At 39.8% G+C, this 23,608-nt stretch overlaps 1 protein-coding gene across 3 annotated transcripts in view; it reads left to right on the forward strand.

Moving 5' to 3' along the window:
- The window catches only part of ADAMTS9 (ADAM metallopeptidase with thrombospondin type 1 motif 9), a 195,145-nt gene that overhangs the window by 43,008 nt on the left and 128,529 nt on the right, over positions 1–23,608 (forward strand). For 2 of the 3 annotated variants that reach the window (XM_043979758.1, XM_043979760.1), the window contains 4 exons: positions 4,824–4,970; positions 6,377–6,518; positions 10,402–10,509; positions 18,642–18,787. In XM_043979758.1, the coding sequence (XP_043835693.1) occupies positions 4,824–4,970; positions 6,377–6,518; positions 10,402–10,509; positions 18,642–18,787 (543 nt within the window). The remainder of the gene's footprint in view (positions 1–4,823; positions 4,971–6,376; positions 6,519–10,401; positions 10,510–18,641; positions 18,788–23,608) is intronic. The other variant, XM_043979759.1, reaches the window with a different exon arrangement.

Raw genomic sequence — 23,608 nt, forward strand, 5'->3', positions numbered from 1 at the left:
CCAACACAGATCTAATTAAGCGTGTCTTATTTGGTACCAAGAGCCCACCACCTCTCTGCAAAGAGGAGGGAAATGTGTTCAATTGTCAGTCATATGGAATTGATATTGATCATTGCATTGATTAGGGTTAGGAGTACCCTTCTCCAAAGACACTGTGTGCTTCACAGGAACAAAAACTTGAATTGTCGCTCAACATAGCCATTAAAAGGTTTTCTCTTGAGGCTTCTTAGAAGTGATGTTTACCTGATTTTACTTCTCATTTCTTTCCAGTGCATTGATGATATAATGTCTAGTTGTGTCTTTTTAAAATTATATTCACAAGAGGTTTCATCAGAGAATTGTTGATCTACAATTTTGGGTGTTAGGTATGAGAAGTTTAGCAAGGAGAGGATTAAGAGTATACATGTGTGGGGAAAAAAGAGTATAGGTGTGTGTTTACTCATCGAATCTAAAAGACTTTTGTTAAGTGCTTCATATTTGCAGTGTACTGTGGGTAATATACAAGACATTGATCCAGTCTTCTGGGAGACTTTGAAGGGAGGGAAGGGAACTAGCATTTATTAAGTGCCTACTCTGTGCCAGGCATTGTACTAAGTGCTTTACAAATATTATCTCAGTTGATCCTTTAAAGGGAGAGAACAAGATGGAGGCAAGTGATGACCATGTTAGGTGGTATAAGCATGTGAAGGATGTAAATGTTCAGTACAGGATCATGGTGGTGAAGGGGAAATCCCTTTTGGGTGAGTTGGTTCCATTTAAACATCAACTCAAAGAACATGTCTTTTGTACTGTTTTCTGTAGGAGTTTGGCTTGGAGTTAGGCCTTGATGGATAGGTAGGTTCTCAAGGTGGGAAACTTTTCAGTCAGGTCAGCCTAGGTCATGTTTAATAGGCAGAGATGAGACCAACTTGCATGGTTCCCAGAAGTGTTGTTTTTCTTCACTTGATTTTGCATTGGCAAGTATGTTTAACTCAAGTCACTGTCTTTAATGGAGTTCCTTTACCATGGAAGTCAATAAAAAACTCCTGTCAGTCAACATATTAAATCCACACATCACTGAAAAAGAGGGGATGTCATAATGGATTGACCAGACATATTTAGAAAAATAAATTGGGTACACCTGAATCAATGGATCAATCAATATTCATTCATGAAAACTCTGTGCCAAGAACTGGGGATACAACAAAGAAAAAAAACAAAAACCCTGGCCTCAAGGAGCTTATAGTCAATAGGGGGAGAATAGTCCTGAACTTTGGCTCAGATGACTGGATTCTAACCCTGGTTGGTTCCCAGGCTCATGGACTTTGGAAAAAGATTTATGCTTTAGTTTTTCCACCTGTAAAACAGGGATAATACTTACCCTGAGTAACTCAGAGGAAGGTTGTAGAGATCAAATGAAATTATATAGTTTATTTATTATTGAATAATATATTTTATATTATAGATTATAAGTGGAATATAGTGGATGTTCTATAATATAAGAGCTATAGAATACATGTAAAATATATTTTCTATTCTAGAATAATAATAGCAATATAATGAGGGGCAGCATGACATAGTAGTAGATAGAAAGACAGTCTTAGAATCAGAATAACCTAGGTTTGAGTTCTGCCTATAACATGTAATAACAATAATGATGATGATAACAAATGAAATTTATATAGCCCATTAACTTTGGGGGGGGCAGGGCAATGAGGGTTAAGTGACTTGCCCAGGGTCACACAGCTAGTAAGTGTCAAGTATCTGAGGTCAAATTTGAACTCAGGTCCTTCTGAATCCAGGGCCAGTGCTTTAACCACTGTGCCACCTAGCTGCCCCCATAGTCCATTAACTTTTTTTTTGGAGGGGCAATGAGGGTTAAGTGACTTGCCCAGGGTCACACAGCTAGTAGCTGTCAAGTGTCTGAGGCTGGATTTGAATTCAGGTAATCCTGAATCCAAGGCCAGTGTTTTATCCACTGCACTACCTAGCTCCCCGCCCCCCCCCATTAACTTTTACATCCATTTTCTCATTTAAACAACCAAGTGAAGTAGGAACACCTTGGTATTATTCTAATTTTATAGAGACATTAATTGAATTGCCTGTGGGCACACAGCCCTAGTAAGTATCACTAGCAAGATTTTAGCCAGGTTCTTATACTGACTTGACCCTGGTTATGTCACTTAATTCTTTGTCCCCATTGGATTGTAACTTACATTTTAGCTGTCAGGAGGTAGCCCTCACACATAGGAAATCACAGATCTGAACCTCCCTCCTTGGAAAAAAAAAGAATACTTAAATTTTAACTGTGAACCCTTGAGAAGAAAAGACAAGGTAAAATCCAAACTGTTATTGCTGTTTTTGTTGGCTTCCTGACTTATTATAAAAATCACTGGCCAGAGAATAAGGAGGCCTGGATTCTGCCTTCCCCTTTGCTACTAACTTGGTTTGTGACCTTTCTAAGTCACTTCCTTTCTTGGGGTCTCCATTTGCTGCCCTCTAAAGTAAATGGGTTGGATTAAATGACCTCTAACCTTCCTTCCAACCCTGACATTACACAATGCTGAAATATTAAGCTTTATTTAGCTGACTCCAGAGAAAAATAAAATAATTTTTTACAAAAATGGTACTTTGGACTGCTCAATCAGCTTTACCAGGGATTTAGTTAAATGTTTTTTACATGCCCCTCCTGTGCACATAATTATCAGACTATAGGGGCAGCTAGGTGTCGCAGTGGATAGAGCACCAGCCCTGGATTCAGGAGGATCTGAGTTCAAATCCGGCCTCAGACACTTTACACTTACTAGCTGTGTGACCCTAGGCAAGTCACTTAACCCCAATCACCTTGTCAAAAAAATAAAAAAATAAATAAAAATAATTATCAGACTATTTTCATTGAGTGCCCCCCCTCCCCAGGGTGCTTTAAAGCAGCTCTTGATATTATATGTATTATCTATATTGTACAAATGAGAATTGATACCATATTATTGGCATATAATGGAAGATGCAGGCTATGTCTACATGTCATCAAAATCATTTATTGATTTAGTCTCCTGGAGTGAGTGGGTATGGGATGAGGTGGGGGTGAATCTGAGAAATTGACTCCATGACATTTTGTCAGTTACAAAGTGCAGCCAGTTGGTTTGGGATTTTGTCCATAAGCAGGAATCTGATATGATCATGTGCAAAAGTGACTCTTACCCATTAAGGATACATCAGTGATCTTTTGGTTAGATTATAAAGTGAAGGCAGTGACTTGGCAGCGTAGGATCAGGTCCAAAGGATGGTGCCAGAGAGCTTAGCTTGACTTTTCAGGATTATAAAATGAAAGCTTGGACACTATCTAATCCCAATCTATCATTTTGTAAAGGAGAACACTGAAACACAGAGAAGGTAAAAGACTTGCCCGCTGTCAGACAGCAAGTAATGATTTGAGGAATGATTCAAACCCAGGTTGGGCCAGACTATGTTGCCTCATTCTTCTCAGCCATTAAATAATACAATAAGATATCCCTAGGAGTTTGATATGTGCCTAAGTTGGCAGACTCAGCACTAAAGAAATGGGCATCAATGAATTAGTCCAAAGTTTTTTAGTGTTTGTTACTAGCCCTCTCCCAAATTCTCTTTTACTGTTTGCTAAACACATTTTAGTTCTTTTTTTTTTTAAGACTGCCTTCTAAGTATAACCAGGACATATCAGTTTTTCCATCTCACCCAGAAATTACTAGACACACACATACCCCAAACAGCTAACAAAACAACCCTTTGGGGCAGTGGATTCTGGTGATGGGCTTCTCTCCCAACTTTCACTTGTTTGTAGGAGGCAGGTCCAAACATTTCAGTCTGACTCACTTGTTTCTGGATTCTCTCTTAATTAGCAAATGGGAGCAAATTCCCCCAAAGGACTCCGCCTTTAGTGTACCTCCCAAACACTAGCTAGGGCCTATGACTGGGAACAGACCCCAGCCTGACAGGTCCACAACCTCTTGTGTCAGCTGCCCTATGGCCTCTTTCCCCTCCTCTTGACCACCCTATTTTCAGTAATGTCACCACCATTCTGAGTCCCTGAGACTTCACAGGCTTCCTTTGACTCCTCCTTCTCTCACATCCCTCACATCACTGAAGCCTCTCAATTCTACATTTGCTTTTCGAATGTAGATCATAGATTTAGTGCTGGCCAGGACCTTTGAGGTCATTAATCCCTATCTAGATCATTTTACAGATAAAGATACTGAGGAATAAACCAAAGCTCAGAAAAGGTTAAGTTACTTGCCCAGCTAGTACGTGACTGAGTTGAAATTTGGACCCAGGTTCAAGCCTTTTAACCTGGAGTCTCCACTCTACCATTTCTGCTTCCCCAAGAGATCTCACACCTTTTGAACTTTCTCTGTTCCCATCTCCTACCTACTGATCCAAGAGCAAAGCTCCAAAAATGAGGTGCCAAAAAAATTCTCTTTGGTTTTCTGACCTTAATGATGTGTGATAGAGAGTCAGCACAGTTTGGGGAATGGGGGACTAAATGTGGCATCAGAAAGACCCAGCTTCAAGTCTTGCCTCTGATATATACTGGCCATGTGACTATGGGCAAGCCAATTAAATTCTTTGTGCCTCAGGCAGCTCTTAAACACTTACTGATCTGCATTGGAGGGGGAGAGGTGTTCTTCACAATCCAGATTGTAACCCTTCTTTTCCCAAACTTTTTTTTCTACTGAGTCAGATTCTCATAAATGATGCTTATTGGATTTTTTTTCAGGTGGACAAGTACTTTATTAAGGTGTTTATATTGATGTGAACTGGGGCAATCTGAAGGTCGTTAACTTTCTTTTCATTGTTTCACTCTGTAGATTTAATATGCCTCATGATGACAACAATAAATGTAAAGAAGAAGGAGTTAAGAGTCCACAGCATGTCATGGCACCAACGTTGAATGTCTATACCAACCCCTGGATGTGGTCCAAGTGTAGCCGGAAGTACATTACAGAGTTCTTGGAGTAAGAGATACCGTGATTTTGAATTGTTACATTCTTTCATTTATATCCCTTGGAGGGAGGAAAAAGCCTCCTCTGACAGCCATGCCAAGAGATCTTGTCCAGAACCTGAAAGATACCAGTCTGGGTCCCAAAAGAGATCAAAGAGGAAGGAAGCTAAAAGGCATTGGCTGAGCTCTGATTCTCCTTTCAGTTCTCAACTGCTGATGTCTTGGTGGAGACTTGTTTGGGGCTGAAGGGGGAAATGGTTTATTACTTCACCAAAGGAAGCAAATGTTTGTGTTGGCCTAGGCTCCTGATTTGGATCAGTAGGAAAAGTTGTAGGGATGGTGTCTCAACTCAGGCTGGGGAACATGGTTCTAGAGCCACTGTTTTTTCCTTTTCAAGCTTCCTACAAGGCTGCCCCAAGATCCAATTACATTGCACAATCTCCCTCTGCACCAGATTTATGGCTGTTATTTTCCTGAGGCACAGAGGCTAAGTGATTTTCCTAAGGTCATACAGCCCACATTCCCATAGCCCTAGCACAGGACAGAGAAACCTGATTCATCAAAATTCACCAGCATGAATTTCTTGGGGGTACAGATGCTTAAATGCCTTTGATCAAAGCCAAACAATTTTTAAAAGAATATAGTGATTTCCTCATATATGCTGAATGGGGCTCTAGAAAATTTTTACATGTGTATAGCTTCTATTTCTATATACAAATTTTAAATAAACATATGTGATGCATGAGGTAATATCTATTTTATTTTATTATATATAACAATATCATAACATAATGTTATATAAATATATATTAATAAGACATGTTATATGCATGACGCATGTATATATTAAATTTGTGTATATACATACATATATAGACATATATAGACATACCAACTCACCCCAATTTAACAACTCTCCATCCTCATTAATTATTTCATTCTCTCAACAAGCATTTATTAAGTTAAGCATTTATGACTATCTTCCACTGTGTTAGATGCTAGGAATTAAAAGAGAAAACCAAAGGAAGCATGTTCTGCTTCCAAGGACTTTATATTGTTTTGGAGAAAAGTCACAAATATGTGTAAGAAAACATAAAGTAATTTTGGTGGAAAGGAGCTAGATACTGGTATCAGTATAGGGGTGTGGGTCTGTGGGTGTGTGTCCAGGAAAGAGATAATGCTAGAACTGAAACTCAAAGGAAGGTAGCAGAACTTAGGAAGCAGAGCATCCCAGGCAATGGGAAGAGAAGCAGGAGATAGACCATTGTATATGGAAAACATCCAATCTTCCAAATGGGCCAAGAAGCCCAAATCGATAAATGGCGTGTGCACTCCTGTGATGATTCAGCCAACCCTTACGGCTATTTGCAGATCAGCTCTAATCTGGGATTCTCAAGCTTGTGTCTCTGTTTCTTGTAGCACTGGTTATGGAGAATGTTTACTTAATGAACCCGAGTCCAGGACTTACCCTCTGCCTCCACAGCTCCCGGGCCTCCTTTACAACGTGAACAAACAATGTGAATTGATTTTTGGACCAGGTTCTCAGGTGTGCCCATACATGGTAGGTATTCTCTTGGCGATGTGGCACCAAACAGAAATTCCCTTTTTATTTGTCCCATTAACATTGGAGTCAGTCAATAAACCTTTTGGAGCCTTGTTAACAGGGCAGCTAGGTGGCACAGTGGATAAAGCACCAGCCCTGGATTCAGGAGGTCCTGAGTTCAAATCCAACCTCAGACACTTGACACTTGCTAGCTGTGTGACCTTGGGCAAGTCACTTAACCCTCATTGCCCCACCAAAAAAAAAAATTTTAAACCAAAAAACAATGTTAACATTGGAGTCTTGGTGTCATGTGACCTGTTCCAGAAAAATTGGACACCAAGCTATTCACCAGGGTTGATCGAGTGCCAACTTTGTGGTAAACACTGATGGGTGCTCACTTCTTTGTGGGAGGTCATGAAAGATTTCAGAGACCTGCTTTCTGCCCTCATGGAGCTTACAGTCTAGTAGAGGATATAATACATGTACAAACAAAACAACTGGGTAAAGCTAGAGTTCACATAAGTAAGTGCAAAATTATGTGGCACAGATTCTGAATGTCACCGAGGCTCATATATATGAGATATCATCACAGAATCAGACTTAGAGGTAGCAGGAAACATAAAGGCCAACCCCCTCCTTTTACAGAGAAGAAAACTTAGGTTGAGAGATATTAAGTGACTTGTCCAGGATCACACATCTAGGAAGTGCTTTTTTTTTTTTTTTTTAAGTGAGGCAATTGGGGTTAAGTGACTTGCCCAGGGTCAAACAACTAGTAAGTGTTAAGTGTCTGAGGCCAGATTTGAACTCAGGTACCCCTGACTCCAGGGCCAGTGCTCTATCCACTGCACCACCTAGCTACCCCTACCTGATCCTCCTTAAATCAGGAAGTGCTTTAAGCAAGATTTAAACTCGGGTTTTCTTAACTCCAAGCTCTTCAACCTTTCATGGTTCACATCCACTGAAATTTGAAAGTACAGGGAGTGGTACAATCTCAGTTCTAAAACAATGATCTTACTATAGTAGAAGATCCTTGTTGTAATACGGATTAAATCTGCAAAATGGGCCAGCAGCTTAAATGCTCCCTCTCCTCCCCTTATAACACAGCTATCATAAAGTTGCTTCTTTTATACAGAGAAGGGGAATCAAATTCCAAATGAAGAAACTAGATTCTGCTCAGTAATAAGGATGCTTCATCCACTTGCTTCTGCATTGCTTTAGGGTAATAACTGCCTCCCTTTTTTCAAGGAGATGCTGCCTGATTTCCTCACTGAATTGTGGGGGTTGGGAGGAGTGTAGATACCCACATTCATTCTCTCTACCCTCTGAAAATGCATAGAAGCAGTCACAGCATCTCAGAATTGCAACAGTAATGAAGGGGGCAGCTAGGTGGTACAGTGGATAAAGCATTGGCCCTGGATTCAGGAGGACCTGAGTTCAAATCTGGTCTCAGACACTTGACACTTACTAGCTGTGTGACCCTGGGCAAGTCACTTAACAAAAAAAAAATCAGCAGCAATAGCCAAAAAAGAAAGCCCTTCTTACAACACAGACACACTCCACGAGCATTGCCCATTCTTGGCTAGAAGACTTCCAGTCACCTGCCACTGAAGAACCTGCCATCTCTTGAAGCAGCTCATTCCATTTGGGGATAGCTTTCATTTTGACAGAGTTTTGACTGGCACCAAGCTTAAATAGAGCACTTTGTGACTTCTACCCATTGTTCTTGCTCCCATTTCCTGGGGCCACTAAGAACAAGTGTAATCCCTTTACCACATGCTAGTCCTTCCAACACTGGAAAACAGCAATATGGAGGCTGAGATTTCTCTTCTCTAATTGGAACCTTCCCAATTCCTTCAAAAAGTTCTCAGACATGAACCCATGGCCAGTTTCCATCTTGGCTACCCTGAGTATATTCTCAAGGCTATTAATGTCTTTCCTAAAGTGTGGTATCTCGAATGAACCCAGACCTCATCTAAACAGGGCCAAATACAATGAGACTGTCACCTTCTTGTTCTTGGAAGCCCTTCCTGGGACATTTTAAATGACCCCTGAGCTACAGGACTGTTTGATTTGATATCAGGTCTAGACCATCAAGATCTTTTGGAATACTGATTTTTTTTTTTACCTTTCTTTGCATCCCAGCGCTTAGCACACTATCCTGTCCATAGTACATGGTTAATAAAAGTGTGTTGACTGAAAGTGCGTAAGCTCATCCCTCCCAGCTTTCCATCTTCTGCAAATTTGATAAGCTGTCTCTGGTGCACCATGATGGGCAGGAATGCTGAGTCCTGAAACTGCTTGCAGCATGGTTCGGCTGAGGTGGCTAGTGTGTAAAGGGGGAAATTGTGTACCTTAAATCTATAAAGGTCAACTAGAGACAGACTTTGAAGGACTTTAAATGCCAAACTGAGGACTTTGTCTTTTTCCTTTGAGGTATTAGGGAGTTAAAGATGCCCTCAACTGATAAGACTGATCCAAATCATTGAGGAAAAAACTAAGTACTATGGGGGGGGGCAACCAGATGGGAGACTGACCTCATTAGTCTTCCAGATCTAGTCCTTGATTGTCATTGACGTGTCTTAAAGGGACCTACTCTAGAGCAGGGATTCTTAACCTTTTTTATGTGTCCAGGTCCCCTTTAGCACCTTGTTGAAATGATGGTCCCCTTGTCAGAATCATATTTTAAAACAAAACATATAGGATTGGAAAAAGTACCAAATAACATTAAAATAGTTATCAAATATGTACATTTTAAAATAAAGGTTTGTAGACCCCAGGTTCAGGACCCCTAGGAGTATTGGTGATCCATCCTTTAGTTTTATTTTATCTCCTTGGCTAAGACCATGATCCAACATCACCTGTGCTTGCATCAGCTGTGATGCTGTGTATGTCCTTCTAGACTGGTGGGATGCTGGATGTTAGGAATTAGACACTGAGCCTCCACTGATAGTGAATTTGTGGTATAAGACAGTATAGGCAATGGAGGTGGTGGTAGTGGTGGTGGTGGTGGTGGTGGTGATGGCATGGATGGTAGCCCTCCTGGTGACTTTCCTTCACTCATTTTCCACTCTTCTACCCCTGAATCAGTATAGATTGATAAACATCACTGACCTACCTTTGTTTCTTGTTTACTTTCTTTGCATTCTGCCTTTTTCCAGCCTTCCTTCTTTGATCCATCCCCCCCAAAACCTGGCAGTTGGTGAGGAGTATCAAGCATGTTATGAGAAAGAACCATTCCCACAGTGGAAAAAGAACCAGCTAGAGTGTAAGGAGCTGGGTTCAGATCCTTCTTTGGACACTTGCCACTCATGTGACCTTGGATAAAAACCCCTCAGCCTCATTGGGTCTCACCCTCCTCATCTATAAACGAGGGTGTTGGATCTACCTGACTTGAGATCTTAGATCCCTTTGTACTTCATTGATTCCTAACTGAGTAACTTCTGCCAATAGCTCTCTTTGCCTTTGGTATATTTCTAGTTTTGAGACCACAAAGTTTCTATTCCATCCCATTCAATTTAGCAAGCATTTATTAAGTGTCTGGTGTGTGCTAGATACTGTACTAAGTCCTGGGACTACAGAAATAAGAATAGTCCCTGCCATCATGGAGTTGCCTATCTATCCCAGGATATGGTATGTACACATATGTGTCTATATAATACATGTACAATACACATCATATGATACATGGACAGAATGAATACAAAGTTATTATTATTATTATTATAGGTGAGGGAAAAACACTAGTAACTGAGAGGAGGAGGAGGAGGGAGTGAAGGTGTGGTGGTACCTGAACTGAGCCACTTGGGAAGGCCAGAATTGGGGAGGGTGTCACTTCTGCAGCAGTGGTTATATGAATAGGCCTTTACTCTGTATTTTCAACCCTTTCTTCTCATAATTTAAGCAGATGCAATGCAGACGACTCTGGTGCATTAATATTGATGGTGCTCACAAAGGGTGCAGGACCCAGCACACACCCTGGGCTGATGGGACCGAGTGTGAACCTGGAAAGGTAGGAGAATCCCAGGGGCCTTGGCTTACTGCTACAATTTGAAGGGCTCACATTCTTTAAGGCAAGAAGAAATGGAGGTAACATCTCTGGTGGAAAATGGATATTTTGGCTCATAGTTTGAATGCTGACCTTAGAATAGATGCCTTTACAGAGCTACCAAACACTGAGCTGCCTTTTTTTTTTAAAGATGTTTTAGGAGATATGTTGTTACCTCTCATAATCCAAATCTTTCTATTAGTGGCAAGATTTGGGAAAGGGTTCCATTTGTATAGATCAGACCCTTTTGTGGGTCCATGAGGTCAAAATTAACTCCATAATAATAATAAGATATTTTAATGTCTAATATATTGTGATGTTTAAAATCTAAATGTCTGCTCACCTTAAATTAGAAGCTTTAGCACCAGTCTTTGGGCATTAAGCATTTATTAAAGCATATCAGGTATTAGTAAAAAGAGAACACGTGGGGTTCAGAAAGTTAAGAAAAGGCCCTATCTAGCCTAGAGTTCCAGCCTGGTCTGGTCTGGTACTTCCTCAAGTCCTCCACCATGAGCCTGCTTCAACCACAAACTGCCCCCAGAAAACTCAGTGTGGAAGCTTTTTATAGGTCAGGAGCAAAGGCTTCAAGCTGATTGGTTAGTATCATCCAAATTCATTGGTTCACTGGACTTGAAGGTGGTCTCCTGTTGAGTTTAAAGTCTTTAGCTTCTGAGAACAATACTTTCTTAAAGGCCAGCCAGGTGTGGTTACAATCTAATTAACTATAAGTAGGCCAATCAGCAAAGTCAATCACTCTCACTTAATTCAATCTGTTTAGATTAATCTCCAGGTGGGGCCTTTGAGTATCTGCCAAATCCCATTATTTTCTCACATCGGTAAATATCAATAGATACCACCTGAATAAACAAAAACTCTTTGGGGAAGGTCTTCAATTATGTTTGAGTGTAAAGGAGTCCTGAGACCAAAAGGTTTGAGAACCAGTAGTTCTCACTAAATTTAGCAAGTTGTCACTAAATTCAAGGAAACCTATGAGCATTTATTATGTGTGTCAGGCATCATGCTAGAGGGTAGGAATGCAAAGACAAAACTGAAGCTGTCCCTACACTCAGGGAGTGTACGTTATACTGGAGATGGACTGGGTGGGGAACAGATGGAAAATAGATGCATTGTATCCCAATACAAAAATGTATAGAAAGTAAATACAACAGTTGGGGGATGGAACACCAAGAGAGGGCAGGAGTTACTCATCCACTGAGAAATATCTGAGCAGGCATAGTGAAAGGAATGCATATATAATATGTACTATATTATATATAATATGCTGTAATTGCTATGACATGTTCTGTATCTGTCTTTGGATCCTCTCTCCACTTATCAAACCCCATTATATATTTTCTTTCCTTCACCTCACTTGCCCCTCTTTGGAGTTGAGTCTTCTCTTTGCCCTCTTATATACAGGGAAAAAGGTGTTAGATTGGAAGTCAAGACCTGGTTGTTCAAATCTTGACCTTGACAATACTTATTACCCATGTGACCTTGGACACAAGGACTTTCCGCTCTCTTGTCTTCAGTTTTTTCCTCTGGAAAATAAGGGGGTTGGACTACATGACCTCTCATGTCTCTACTAGCTCTAATTCTATGCTTCTGTCTAGTTACCACCCTTCCTTTTTTTAATAGAAAGCAGTATGCTTGGCCTGGTGGGCTGGCTTCAAGTAAGTGTTCCAATTCTGACCGTAACTAGACTTGCCAGTTTTAGGGACATCACTTCAGCTAGTTCATCTTCTTGTGCCTCAATTTTCTTTGCTGTCACATGAAGATAATGGTCTCTGTTGCTCAGTCTGCTCCCCAAGACTATGAGAATAAATGGTGTGAGCTACTTTGAAAATTATATGGCGCCATATAATTGAAGTGGGAAATATTGTTATTTGAACCTTCTGTACCAGATACCCCAACTTCTAGCTTTAGCCACCCATTCAACCAGAATTTATTAAGTGAGCCTACTATGTAGCAAGCACTAGGCTAGCTGCTGGGGACATGAAAAGAAAATGAAAAATTAGTCCTCAATTTTTTAAATAATAAAAGCATTTTATTATTTTCTAGTTACATGTAGAGATTGTTTTCCACATTTGTTTTTATAAGATTTCTAGTTTCAAATTTTTCTCCCTCCCTCCCCCCTCCCCAAGACATCAAGCAATCTGATATAGGTATATATGTACAATCACATTAAACATATTTCTGCATTAGTCATGCTGTGAAAGAAGAATCAGAGCCAAAGGAAAAAAACAAAAATAGAAATAGTATGGTTCAATCTGCATTTAGATGCCACAGTTCTTTTTTTCTGCATTTGGAGAGCATTTTCCATCGTGAGTCCTTTGAAACTATCTTGGACCATTGTATTGCTGAGAAGAGTCAAGTCTATCACAGTTGATCAACACACAATGTTGTTGATTCCGTGTACAATGTTCTCCTGGTTCTGCTCATCTCACTCAGCATCAGTTCATTTAAGTCCTTCCAGGTTTCTCTGAAATCTGCCTGCTTGTCATTTCTTACAGCACAATAGAATCCCATTACATTCATATACTACAACTTGTTCAGCCATTCCCCAATTGAGGGGTATCACTTCGATTTCCAATTCCTTGCAACCACAAAAAGAGCAGCTATTTTTGTACATGTAGGAAATAAGTCCTCTTTTCAAGGAGATTACATTTGACCTCATTTGGAGTTTTTTGGGAAAGATAATGGAGTGGCTCACCATTTCCTTCTCCTGCTCATTTTGCAAATGAGGAAACTGAGGCAAACTGGATTAAGTAACTTGCTACTTAAGTGTCTAAGACCAAATTTGAACTCAGGAAGAGGAGTCTTCCTGACTCCAGGCACAGTACTCTATCCATTACACCACCTAGCTATATATACATACCCACATATATATATATATATATATATATATATATATATATATATATATATATATATACATACACACATATACATGTACGTATATGTGTGTATGTATATATCTATGTTTGTGTGTGTGTGTGTGTGTATATATTAGATATACAAATATATACAAGGTAAGTGGGTGCAGGTGCACTGCTGGCTGGGGGAATCTTAAAAGTTCTCATGTAGTAGGTTGTCATTACATTGGTTAAATACAGGCATTCATTTCTGACAATCAATCAGCAAGCATTTATTAAGTACCTACTGTGATCCAGGCACTGCTAGGTGCTAGGGATACAAAGCTCCCTTCAAGATTATATTCTTTGGTCTTCTGCACCCATGTGAGTTTTGCCAAGTCACATGTGCAAGTGCTCATATGTCTTTTCATCCCTAGGGTAGACAGTTAATAGAGGAGTATAGCAGGTAATTGTTTGCTCCAAAAATGAAGTGTTTAATTACTTAATTAAAATTTTTAACAGCACTTCCTTGAGCAATAAGAACGATCAAGGTGAATTGTGAAAGGAAAAGACTTCTACCTATTATGATTTACCCTTCCAGAACACAAGAGGAAATATAAGTGTCTCAAACACTGTAGTGGAAGAGCTAATAGGAGCTGGTCCCCCAATTAATCCAGCACTTGCCACGTGCGGGTTATTGAAGTCTGTGTTTGGGAGCCACCGATGAAGCCAAGCTCTATCTTTGACGGGGCTATCTTTGTGCGGGAAGCATTTGTGATAAAGCACTAATGCTCTGTGACTTATCCCTAACCTCATTTCCTTGGGAATTGTGACCTCCCTCAAAGTGGAGAAATATACACAGGCTGGGAGTTAACCCATAGAACAGGAAGGCTAGGCCAAGACACAGTGCAGAAGCCCCCAAGATAAGAACATCACTTCAATCAGAGGCCCCCAAAGAACAGCAACAGCTGAAGACCCTTCCTTTCGAGCTGTCAGTTCAGAAACTGGGGGGGGGGGAGGGGGAGAGAAATTGAACTATTCCAAAGCAAGAGCCCAAAGCCACTTGAAGAGGAGGGAATTCAGGGTGTATTTTTGATGTTTGGCACACAAGAAAACAGCCAGCTCTTAAATGCCTTGTTAAAGATAAAGTGTATGTGAGTGTTTATTCCTCTGACTTGTATTTATGGAAGTTACAGATGCTAGTGATGGGGGGTATGTTGGCAAACAAATTTTGCGTGTATGTTTTTGTTTTTATTTTGATCATATTGGCAGTAAAAACACAAGGCACTTTCCTTTGTGCCAGCAAATTCTGATTCCCTTTGCCTTGGGGTTAATTTTGTTTCTCCTCTTTCTGCCATGCACCCTCAGCAGTAATCTATCCCAGTCTGCTGACATGATGTTATTTTAATGAATGACTCACGGAATGTCTCTCTTTATTTTATCCATTCTCTTGTTAAGTCCATTAACATTTTTTATTTTAACCCTGTTGGTCATTGGAGGTTTGTACCTCCTTTGTTTTAATTCTGCTCAGGGGAAAAATTGACCTCCCAGTCCCCCTTGTCTAATTTTTTTTTTAAATGAACTATTTATGGGAAATCTCATTTAAATAGCTTTGGACAGTTTTAGGAAGGGCAAACTGCTTTTTTGGCTCCACCATCCCCAAATAGCCTTAATACTTCAGAATGATGTAATGACTAAACCACGAGGCAATTATCGTTTGTCTAATATACCTAGTAAAAGTTGGTTTCATTGGCATGTTTTGGCAGAACATCCTCCATTTCCTGTGTAAACCCAGCCTTTGTAACCTCAGGCACTTACCTAACTCTTCTGAGTCTCTTTGGGCCTACTCAGTGTTGCTATAAACCTAAAGGAAAAAAAACAAAAACAAAAACAAAAACCTTAAGTCAGGGAAGAAGATGCTCGTGGGAGGAACCAGAAGTCAGAGGAAAATCCATGGTCAAAGGGATCTTCTTATTACCTGATAGTTTATTCATAGCTTCAGACATTCAGAAGCAACCTGTAGATGCCCAGCATTGGGCTTAGATCTTACATAACCAGCTCCTTTGGTGTTGCTTCAGGTTCTTTTTCTCACAGTTGAAATGACAGTTATTTTGATCTCTATAGTTTCTCTTATTAATATGTTTGGCACTGTGGATAGAATGCAGGTTTTGCAGTCTGGAAGATTTGAGTTTAAATCTTACATCAGACACTATTTGGCCCTGAGCAAGTCATGTAACCGCTCCTCGTCTCAGTTTCTTCATCTGTCAAACGGGCATAATGATGCCACTTACCTCCCAGGATAGTTGAAAGGATCAAATGAGTTAATATGTGCAAAACCCTGTGCAAACCTTAACAAACTATTTAAACACTCACTATATTTATAATTATGATTGTCACTAAAGAAATGTTCAGACTAAGGCAGTGATAGAAATAATATAAATACATACGTTACCTCCAATTATGAATGAATCCTGCCAAAACATAATTTTGGGAGAAAAGTTGTTACAAATGGCAGTTCGTTCCATAATATTGTCATAAACCAGTGATTGGGTGACGTTAGCATGATATCATGATGTCACCATGACAGTGATTTGGTCATGATTCATTGAAAACAGTGTTTTTAAGCTCTTTTGGTTGGGGTCACGTTGGTTGGGTGGGATAGAGCTCACAATATTGCCTTTATCTCTGGACCCAGAATTCTGTGATATTGATAAAAATGTTAGGTGGCACAAAAACAGTAGCCAACATTTATATAGCATTTTACAGTTTATAAAACACTTAACCTAGAGTATCCCTTTTGACCCTTATCCTTATCCCAACCTTATAAGGTAAGTGTCATCATCATTACCCACATTTTATTTCTTTGTTTACTTAATATTATTCACATTTTACAGCTGAGGAAACTGAGGCTGAGTTTAAATGACTCATCAGGGCCATACACCTATTGAATATAGGAGTTAGACCCTGAACTTGGGTCTTCCTCAATTAAGGTCTAATGTATTATGTCCCAAACAACCTAGCTGCCACCATCCAAGCCTCCAAGCAGTAACCTTAAGCCTAGTGCCCAAATATTTGGATACTGACAGTGTAATTCATTGTCAGCTTTGTGAGAGAGAGAGAGAGAGAGAGTGCGCCCTGGAGAGCTGCAAACATTTAATTACACAATTTCAGTGCTTATCCCTTTTATTTATTATTATTTTTCATACTTATCCCTTTTTAAAAAAAAATCAAAGGACAGACTTGAATATTTCACCTGCCTCCTACTTTTCTACCTTTGCTTTTTATTCCCTCGCTGTTTTCTTATTTAGCCCAACTTTTTGCATTCCTCTAAGCCCCTGACCTTCCATCACTCCTGCCGTCTCTACTGCAGCGTGGAGCCTATAATGGGAAAATGAGATGAGGAGTTTTCCTGAAGCTGCCCGCCCGCCACCAGCTCCACTTCATCGATCTGAGCCCCAGCGGGGGAGACCCTCCTGCGGCTGGGGCTGCCACTCTCCTTTTGTAAACTTCCTCCTGTGACCTCCACAGTCTGTCAGGGCCTTCACTCCTTAACAATGGGAGAGAGTTGAAATCAGCTCCTTTACCCCCCTTCTCCCGCTGCGGAGTTTTAAAAACATCAAGACTCTCCTTCCTGTTCTAGCCCTTCAAAGTGAAAATGCCCTCTCCACCCCCAACTTGAAACCACTCACAAAGAAGCAGTAAAACACGGGCTTTTCCCAAAGTGAAATGTTCACTTTAAAGACGTCTCATCCGGGATGATTCTGTAGAGTAAGTTTACGGGAATTAGAGAGCCAGCTTTTTACAGGGTAGAAAAGGCAGTTGAAGTTGATTATGTCACTAAGAAAGAGCTGGTCTTTTATTATCTGAGCTTAAGAATAAAATGCAAGCATGGTACTCCCACTTTCTCACGTTGACCCTAGATGCTGGCCAATGGGAAGAGCCTATAAACCCAGTCAATGAATAGGTAACCTATTTTGACTCTGTGGACTGCATATCCTGTGTGACTCAATGGACTCATTCAGTCAAATGATTGACCATAAGATTGCCTACTGAGAGAGAACTATTGAAGAGCTTTGCAAATCTGCCAGACTAGTTATGCATTTGTGCATGCCATCTAATCCAATCCAATCACCACTCATAAATGGGGAAAAGGCATCTTATAGACCAGCATTTTGGATCCCACCAGTAGAATTTACCATCCTTGTGGGCAAGGACTATTCCATTTTTAACTCTTTTTATGCCCAGCATTTTTCTTTCTTTCCTTTTTTCCTTCCTTCCTTCCTTCTTTCTTTCTTTCTCTTTCTTTCTTTCTTTCTTTCTTTCTTTCTTTCTCTTTCCTTCCTTCCTTCCTTCCTTCCTTCCTTCCTTCCTTCCTTCCTTCCTTCCTTCCTTCCTTCCTTCCTTCCTTCCTTCCTTCCTTCCTTCCTTTCTTCCTTCCTTCCTTCTTTCTTTCCTTCTTTCCCTCCCTCCTTCCTTCCTTCCTTCCTTCCCTTCCTTCCCTTCCCTTTCCTCCCTTCCTTCCTTCCTTCCTTTCTTGAATTAGGCTTAAATTTCACTGAAATAGATAATTTCTGTTGAGGGAATTCCAGGATACCAATCTGCATCTGCACCATTACCCAAAGGGAGAAAATCAGCCAGGCCACCGGGGGTTACCTGATTTGCCCCAGGCCACATGGCCAGCATGTGTCAGAGCTGGAACTAGAACCTAATTCTATCCTTTTCTTTCACCAGGCTGATTGTCTATCCTTTATCCACATGGCCCCTTTTCTTGGCCCAGAATAGATGCTTAATACATCCCCATTCAATCTGAGATTACCATTAATTTTCATTCTGTGTGTGTGTGTGTAAAATATATAATATGTCAGTAGTTATTTGCATATTGTCTCCCCTATCATAACATGAGCTTCTTGAAAACAGAGATCATGATTTTGCCTTTGTGTCCTCGATGTTTGGCACCATGCTTGGCACGTAGTCAATGCTTAATAAATGCTTGTTAACTGACTGGTGCTTATATCTACTTGGTGGGGAGGGGCTATGACGTAAACTAATCATGGAGCTCGCAGTCTAAACTCAGTAAGTACATGGTTAAAAACCCAGCCATTTATCCCTTAGAGGTACAAAAGTCAAATCAGAAACACTTTATACCATCACTGTGAGTTGGGTAGGAGTTAAAAAAAAAAATTTGCTCAAAATCGCCACCAGTGTGGAAAAACTCACTGAGCTCTCCTTTGTCAACCACAGCACTGCAAGTATGGATTCTGTGTTCCCAGAGAATTAGAGGGGCCTCGGACAGATGGATCCTGGGGGAATTGGAGTCATTTTGGGACCTGCTCAAGGACCTGCGGCGGTGGCATCAAAACAGCCACTCGAGAGTGCAACAGACCTGAGTAAATTCTGTCACCTTTTCTTATGTCTAAAGTAGATGCTAAAAAGAATCTGGTGCTGACTGAGTCATCTGAGTAACAGTGTAACCTAGTAACCTAGTGTTACATCTTTGCAGGGTGCTCTACTCACGTGTTCTCTTGGTATCCCTACACCAGCCCTGTGAGGGAGGCACTTTGGATAAAATTATCAGCCCCATTTTCTAGGCAGAGAAATTCAAATGATTTGCCCTGGGGTACTATCTAGTAAGTGATGAAAGTGGAATTAAAACCCAGCCCTTTCAGGCTTCCTATTAATTCCTATTCATGGGAGTGTCATTAAATCATAGACTTATCTGAGTCTTTCCCCTGATGCCATCTATGAGGCTTTGGACAATTCATTAAGCCTCTTCGGGCTTCTCATTTCCTCCTCTATAAAATGAAGTCCTCCTGAGGCTACCCTCTTCACTTTGTTTGTAACAAAACTGTGACTGAGAGAAGGTGTGTTACTTGCACAAGAGCATACAGCTAGTGTCAGAACTGGAAAGAATGATGTCCAATCAGTCGTCAGCTGACACATGAAACCCAACTCATTCAGCGCTAATGTGGTCAAGTAAAGTCAGTGGCTATTTTTCAAGCCCTCTCTGTCACATGCTGTACTCAAGAAGAATGGGCATTAATTATTTTTTTTAAAAGATTAATCTTTGATCTTGAGGAATTTTGCATCTGCTCAGGACTCAGGATGTGCCTATGTGAATAATAATACTTGATATTTACATAGTACATAAAAGTTTGCCAAATGCTTTTATATATTTGATCTCTTTTAAGGCTCATGACAGTCCTAAACGGCAAGTACTCTAGGTATTTTTATTTCCATTTTCTACATGAGGAAGCTGAGGCTCAGAGGGGAAGATAACTTGGTTAGGCAACATGTAGCAGAAGTAGAATTCAGATCTAGGCCTTCCTGATTTCAGGTACAGCACTTCATTCACCATGCCATGGGGCTCCCTGTAAAATAGCTAGTGAATGAGATAGTGCATTGTAAGGAACAGGTCCTAGACTGTGTGGAGTAACTGCTCAAAATGATCCATGAATTTAGAGGCTGAAAATATCCTTGCAGCATGAATGAATCAACTGTACTGAAGAATTGTGAACCAATCCAAGTGACCAGGGGCTTGGGGGATCAATCAGGTTCGTAGAGCACACACAGATTAGGGATAAGGGGCATCCAGATAGCTGGAGTGACTCCAAAGTAGGGATGGCTGTTGATTCCATTTTTTTTCCTCATTAAGTTTTCATCGAGTCCTTGACATGTGCTTGTACCAAGTGCTTTGATACAAAAGAAATAGAAGAAGACATAGGCTCTGGATGCAAGGAGCAGTAACATGTATGATCTTTGAAGATGCCAAATGTCTCATTTGTGTATTTGTACCCTCTTGTCACTTACCATGGCATGGAGCAGACCTTTAAATAGCTATTGAATTGGGTTGTAGACCCAGGACTCAATACAGTATCTGACATAGAGTAGCACTTAATACATGTTTAATAATAATAACAATAGTAGTTTTCTTTTTTCGTTTTTTTGTTTGGTTTTGGTTTTGGTTTTGCGGGGCAATGGGGGTTAAGTGACTTGTCCAGGGTCACACAGCTAGTAAGTATCAAGTGTCTGAGGCCGGATTTGAACTCAGGTACTCCTGAATCCAGGGCCAGTGCTTTATCCACTGCGCCACCTAGCTGCCCCTAGTAGATTTCTATATTATATAATAATAATCTTATTATAAGAGTATATAACTGCATATTATATAATATAATTACATATGATATTTATTATATATTAGATCATATATAATATTATTATAAAGTATTTACTATCTTACTGAGAGATGCGTAATATCCCCATAATAACTAGATGGTCCAGATATTTTTCAAGATTTTAAATTGTTGCAGTCTTATATGAGTACTTAATAATAATTATTATGACACTGAATACTCATATTTTGTTTTAAGATTTACCAAATACTATATGTGTATCTCTCTCTCTGTATATATATGTATATATATGTGTGTGTATATATATATACATATATATATATATACATATATATATATATATATATACACATACATGTACATACACACGTTAATTTCTTTTTTCTGGGGCAATGAGGGTTAAGTGACTTGCCCACGGTCACACAGCTAGTAAGTGTCAAGTATCTGAGACCAGATTTGAATTCCCTAGCTGCCCCCTCTCTTTATATTTATATAATTATTATGATGGTGAACATTCATATTTTGTTTTAAGGTTTACCAAATAATGTATATGTGTGTATATATAGATTTATATAATAATTACTATTATGATAGTACATGTTCATATTTTCTTTTAGGGTTTACTAAATACTATATGGTTGTGTATATATGCATGTATGTGTATATGATTGTGAATATCTGTATTTTGTTTTAAGGTTTACGGAATACCATTCATGTGAATATATCCATATGTTGCATGTATGGTCTTATTCGATCTTTATATGGAGATCTTCTTTCATCCGATACTAATGGCTTGCCACCTTACAAGTGAAATATAGTGCTGGCTATAGGGTAGACGCTTCATTAGTACTTTGTCCCTTCAGATCCCATGATCAAAGTTTTAGAACTAGAAGGGGCCTTCCAGGCTGTCTAATGCATTCCCCTAATTTTATGGATGAGGACACCAAAACCCAGAAGGAGAAAGGACTAATTGAGGAAGGAGACTGGATTATTGGGAATATAGGTGTTAAAATACATCTTAACAGTCATATTCCCAGAAATCCAGTTTCCTTCTTCAATTAAGGGAGTCAATTTAAGTGGGGAAAGGATTTAGAAGAGAAAAACCAGATCCAAAAGAGTGAGAGTGCAGAAAAGCATTCTTTAAAGGCATTCCTGTGAGGGAGAGATCCACCCCTTGGTAAGGGATGGGCTTCTCCTGGTCCCTGGCTCCTTCTCAGCTTGAAGATTGCCATCTCCTTCTCAGGTTCATAGCCGTTAGCACCTAATGCATAGCCCCCTTCTAAAACCACATGTGTACTTGTTTTCATGGACCTGCTGATTTCACATTATTCATCTGAAAGGAATGTTGTGTTTGTTCAGAATCTAGAGACTATGCATTGTCATGATTTTTAAAATAGAGTAATAATCACGTGATTATTGTATAGATGGGAGCCAGAGCACAGGGCTTTGAATTCGGGCTTCTCTGCTTACTAGATCTTGGGAAAAATCCCTTCCCCTCTCCGGGCCTCCATTTCCTCATCCGGAAAATTAAGGGTTTAGACCATATAATCCCCAGAGTCTCCCTTCCAACTCTAAATCCTATGATCATCTTCTATGAAATAATAGGCAGAGTCTAACCATATACATAGAAGCACACTATAGACAATTAGCAAGCAGCATGTGTTGACACAAGCTGGGAGATTGTATGCTTTCTAATTTGAGGATTGGAGGAAGGACCTCCGGTTTGCATTAACAGATTCGGGGAATATATGTTTGTGATTGTGGGGATGAATCTAGGGCTAGAACTCTGATCAAGATGGAAATTTCATGACAAAGTACCTTCATATTGATTTTCTCTTCTGATTCTTCCATTTTGCTTATAAATTAGGACAGATACAGTTAGAAAAGAGATAAATTCATTGATCTGAATATAAGAAGGCATGCTCATTAGGGAAGGGATTGCCTATTTAACACTTAGAGGCATTATAAAAGCTTATAAAATTGATCAAAGTGCACTTAGTACATTAGCTATTTTACCTATCCATCTGTCTGTCTGTCTATACATCTGTCCATTCATCCATATATCCATCCATTTCTCTCCCTCTATATCTCCATCCATTCATCCATCTCTCCATCCACCTATCTCTCCTTCCTATTTATCCATCTCTAGCTCTTGCTCTTTTTCTCTCCTTTCTCCGTCCATCTATTCATTCTCCTTCCTCTATCTCTCTGTCTGTTTCCCCATTTATCATCTGTCTATCTGTCATCTATAATTTATCCCTCTATCTATCTTTCTATCACCTATCATGTATCCATCCCTCCCTCCATCCACCTACCCACCCATCCATCCATCGAATCCAGTTCATCTCTATCTCTCTGTGTCTCTTTCTCTATCCATCTATCCATTTGTCTCTCTTTTTTGGACCAGGCCTGTGATATCCTTAGTGTAAAGAGCTCCTAGTGAAGGATAAAGACACCTATGTGATTTGTCTGTGGACCAGACCTGTAGTTTCATTGTCATAGGAAATCTCCCAGTGAGGACATTGCCTCTCCCAGTGCAGAAGGAAATCTAGCCTCACCTCATCTGAAGCTTAATAATCTCAGAAAGTTTCCTAGAGTATTAGCAGGTTAAGTAACTTGCTCAGGGTCTCCACAGCTAGTATTTGTCAGTGGAAGACTTGAACTTAAGTCTTCCTGTTTTCCAAACTCGCTTTTACTTCACTGTGAGACATTGTTCTCTATTGACAGAGAAATTAATTTTGATTTACTAACCTTTGCATTCCTTCCTTTCTTCTTCTCTTTCTTTTTTAAGGAAAGCTAATTTTTGTTAGAAAGATCATGAAAAAAACTCATTAATAATTGAAAATGTAGGAATCATTCTATTAACTTTCAGGGGTGTTTTTGAAGACATCTGTAAAATCTTCCATTTTCCTTGGTAAAACTGGCCAGCTTCTGGCTTCTGAAAGATGTGTTACATAATTTGCTCTCTGGGTCACATCTGGAAAATGAACATACAGAGTTGCATGCCGAGCTGAAATTTGCACTGATATGCCTGACAAGACAAAAAAAAAAAACATAAAACCATACTCTTGTCACACA

Source organism: Dromiciops gliroides, chromosome 1, assembly GCF_019393635.1.
Source record: "Dromiciops gliroides isolate mDroGli1 chromosome 1, mDroGli1.pri, whole genome shotgun sequence".
Taxonomy (NCBI): domain Eukaryota; kingdom Metazoa; phylum Chordata; class Mammalia; order Microbiotheria; family Microbiotheriidae; genus Dromiciops; species Dromiciops gliroides.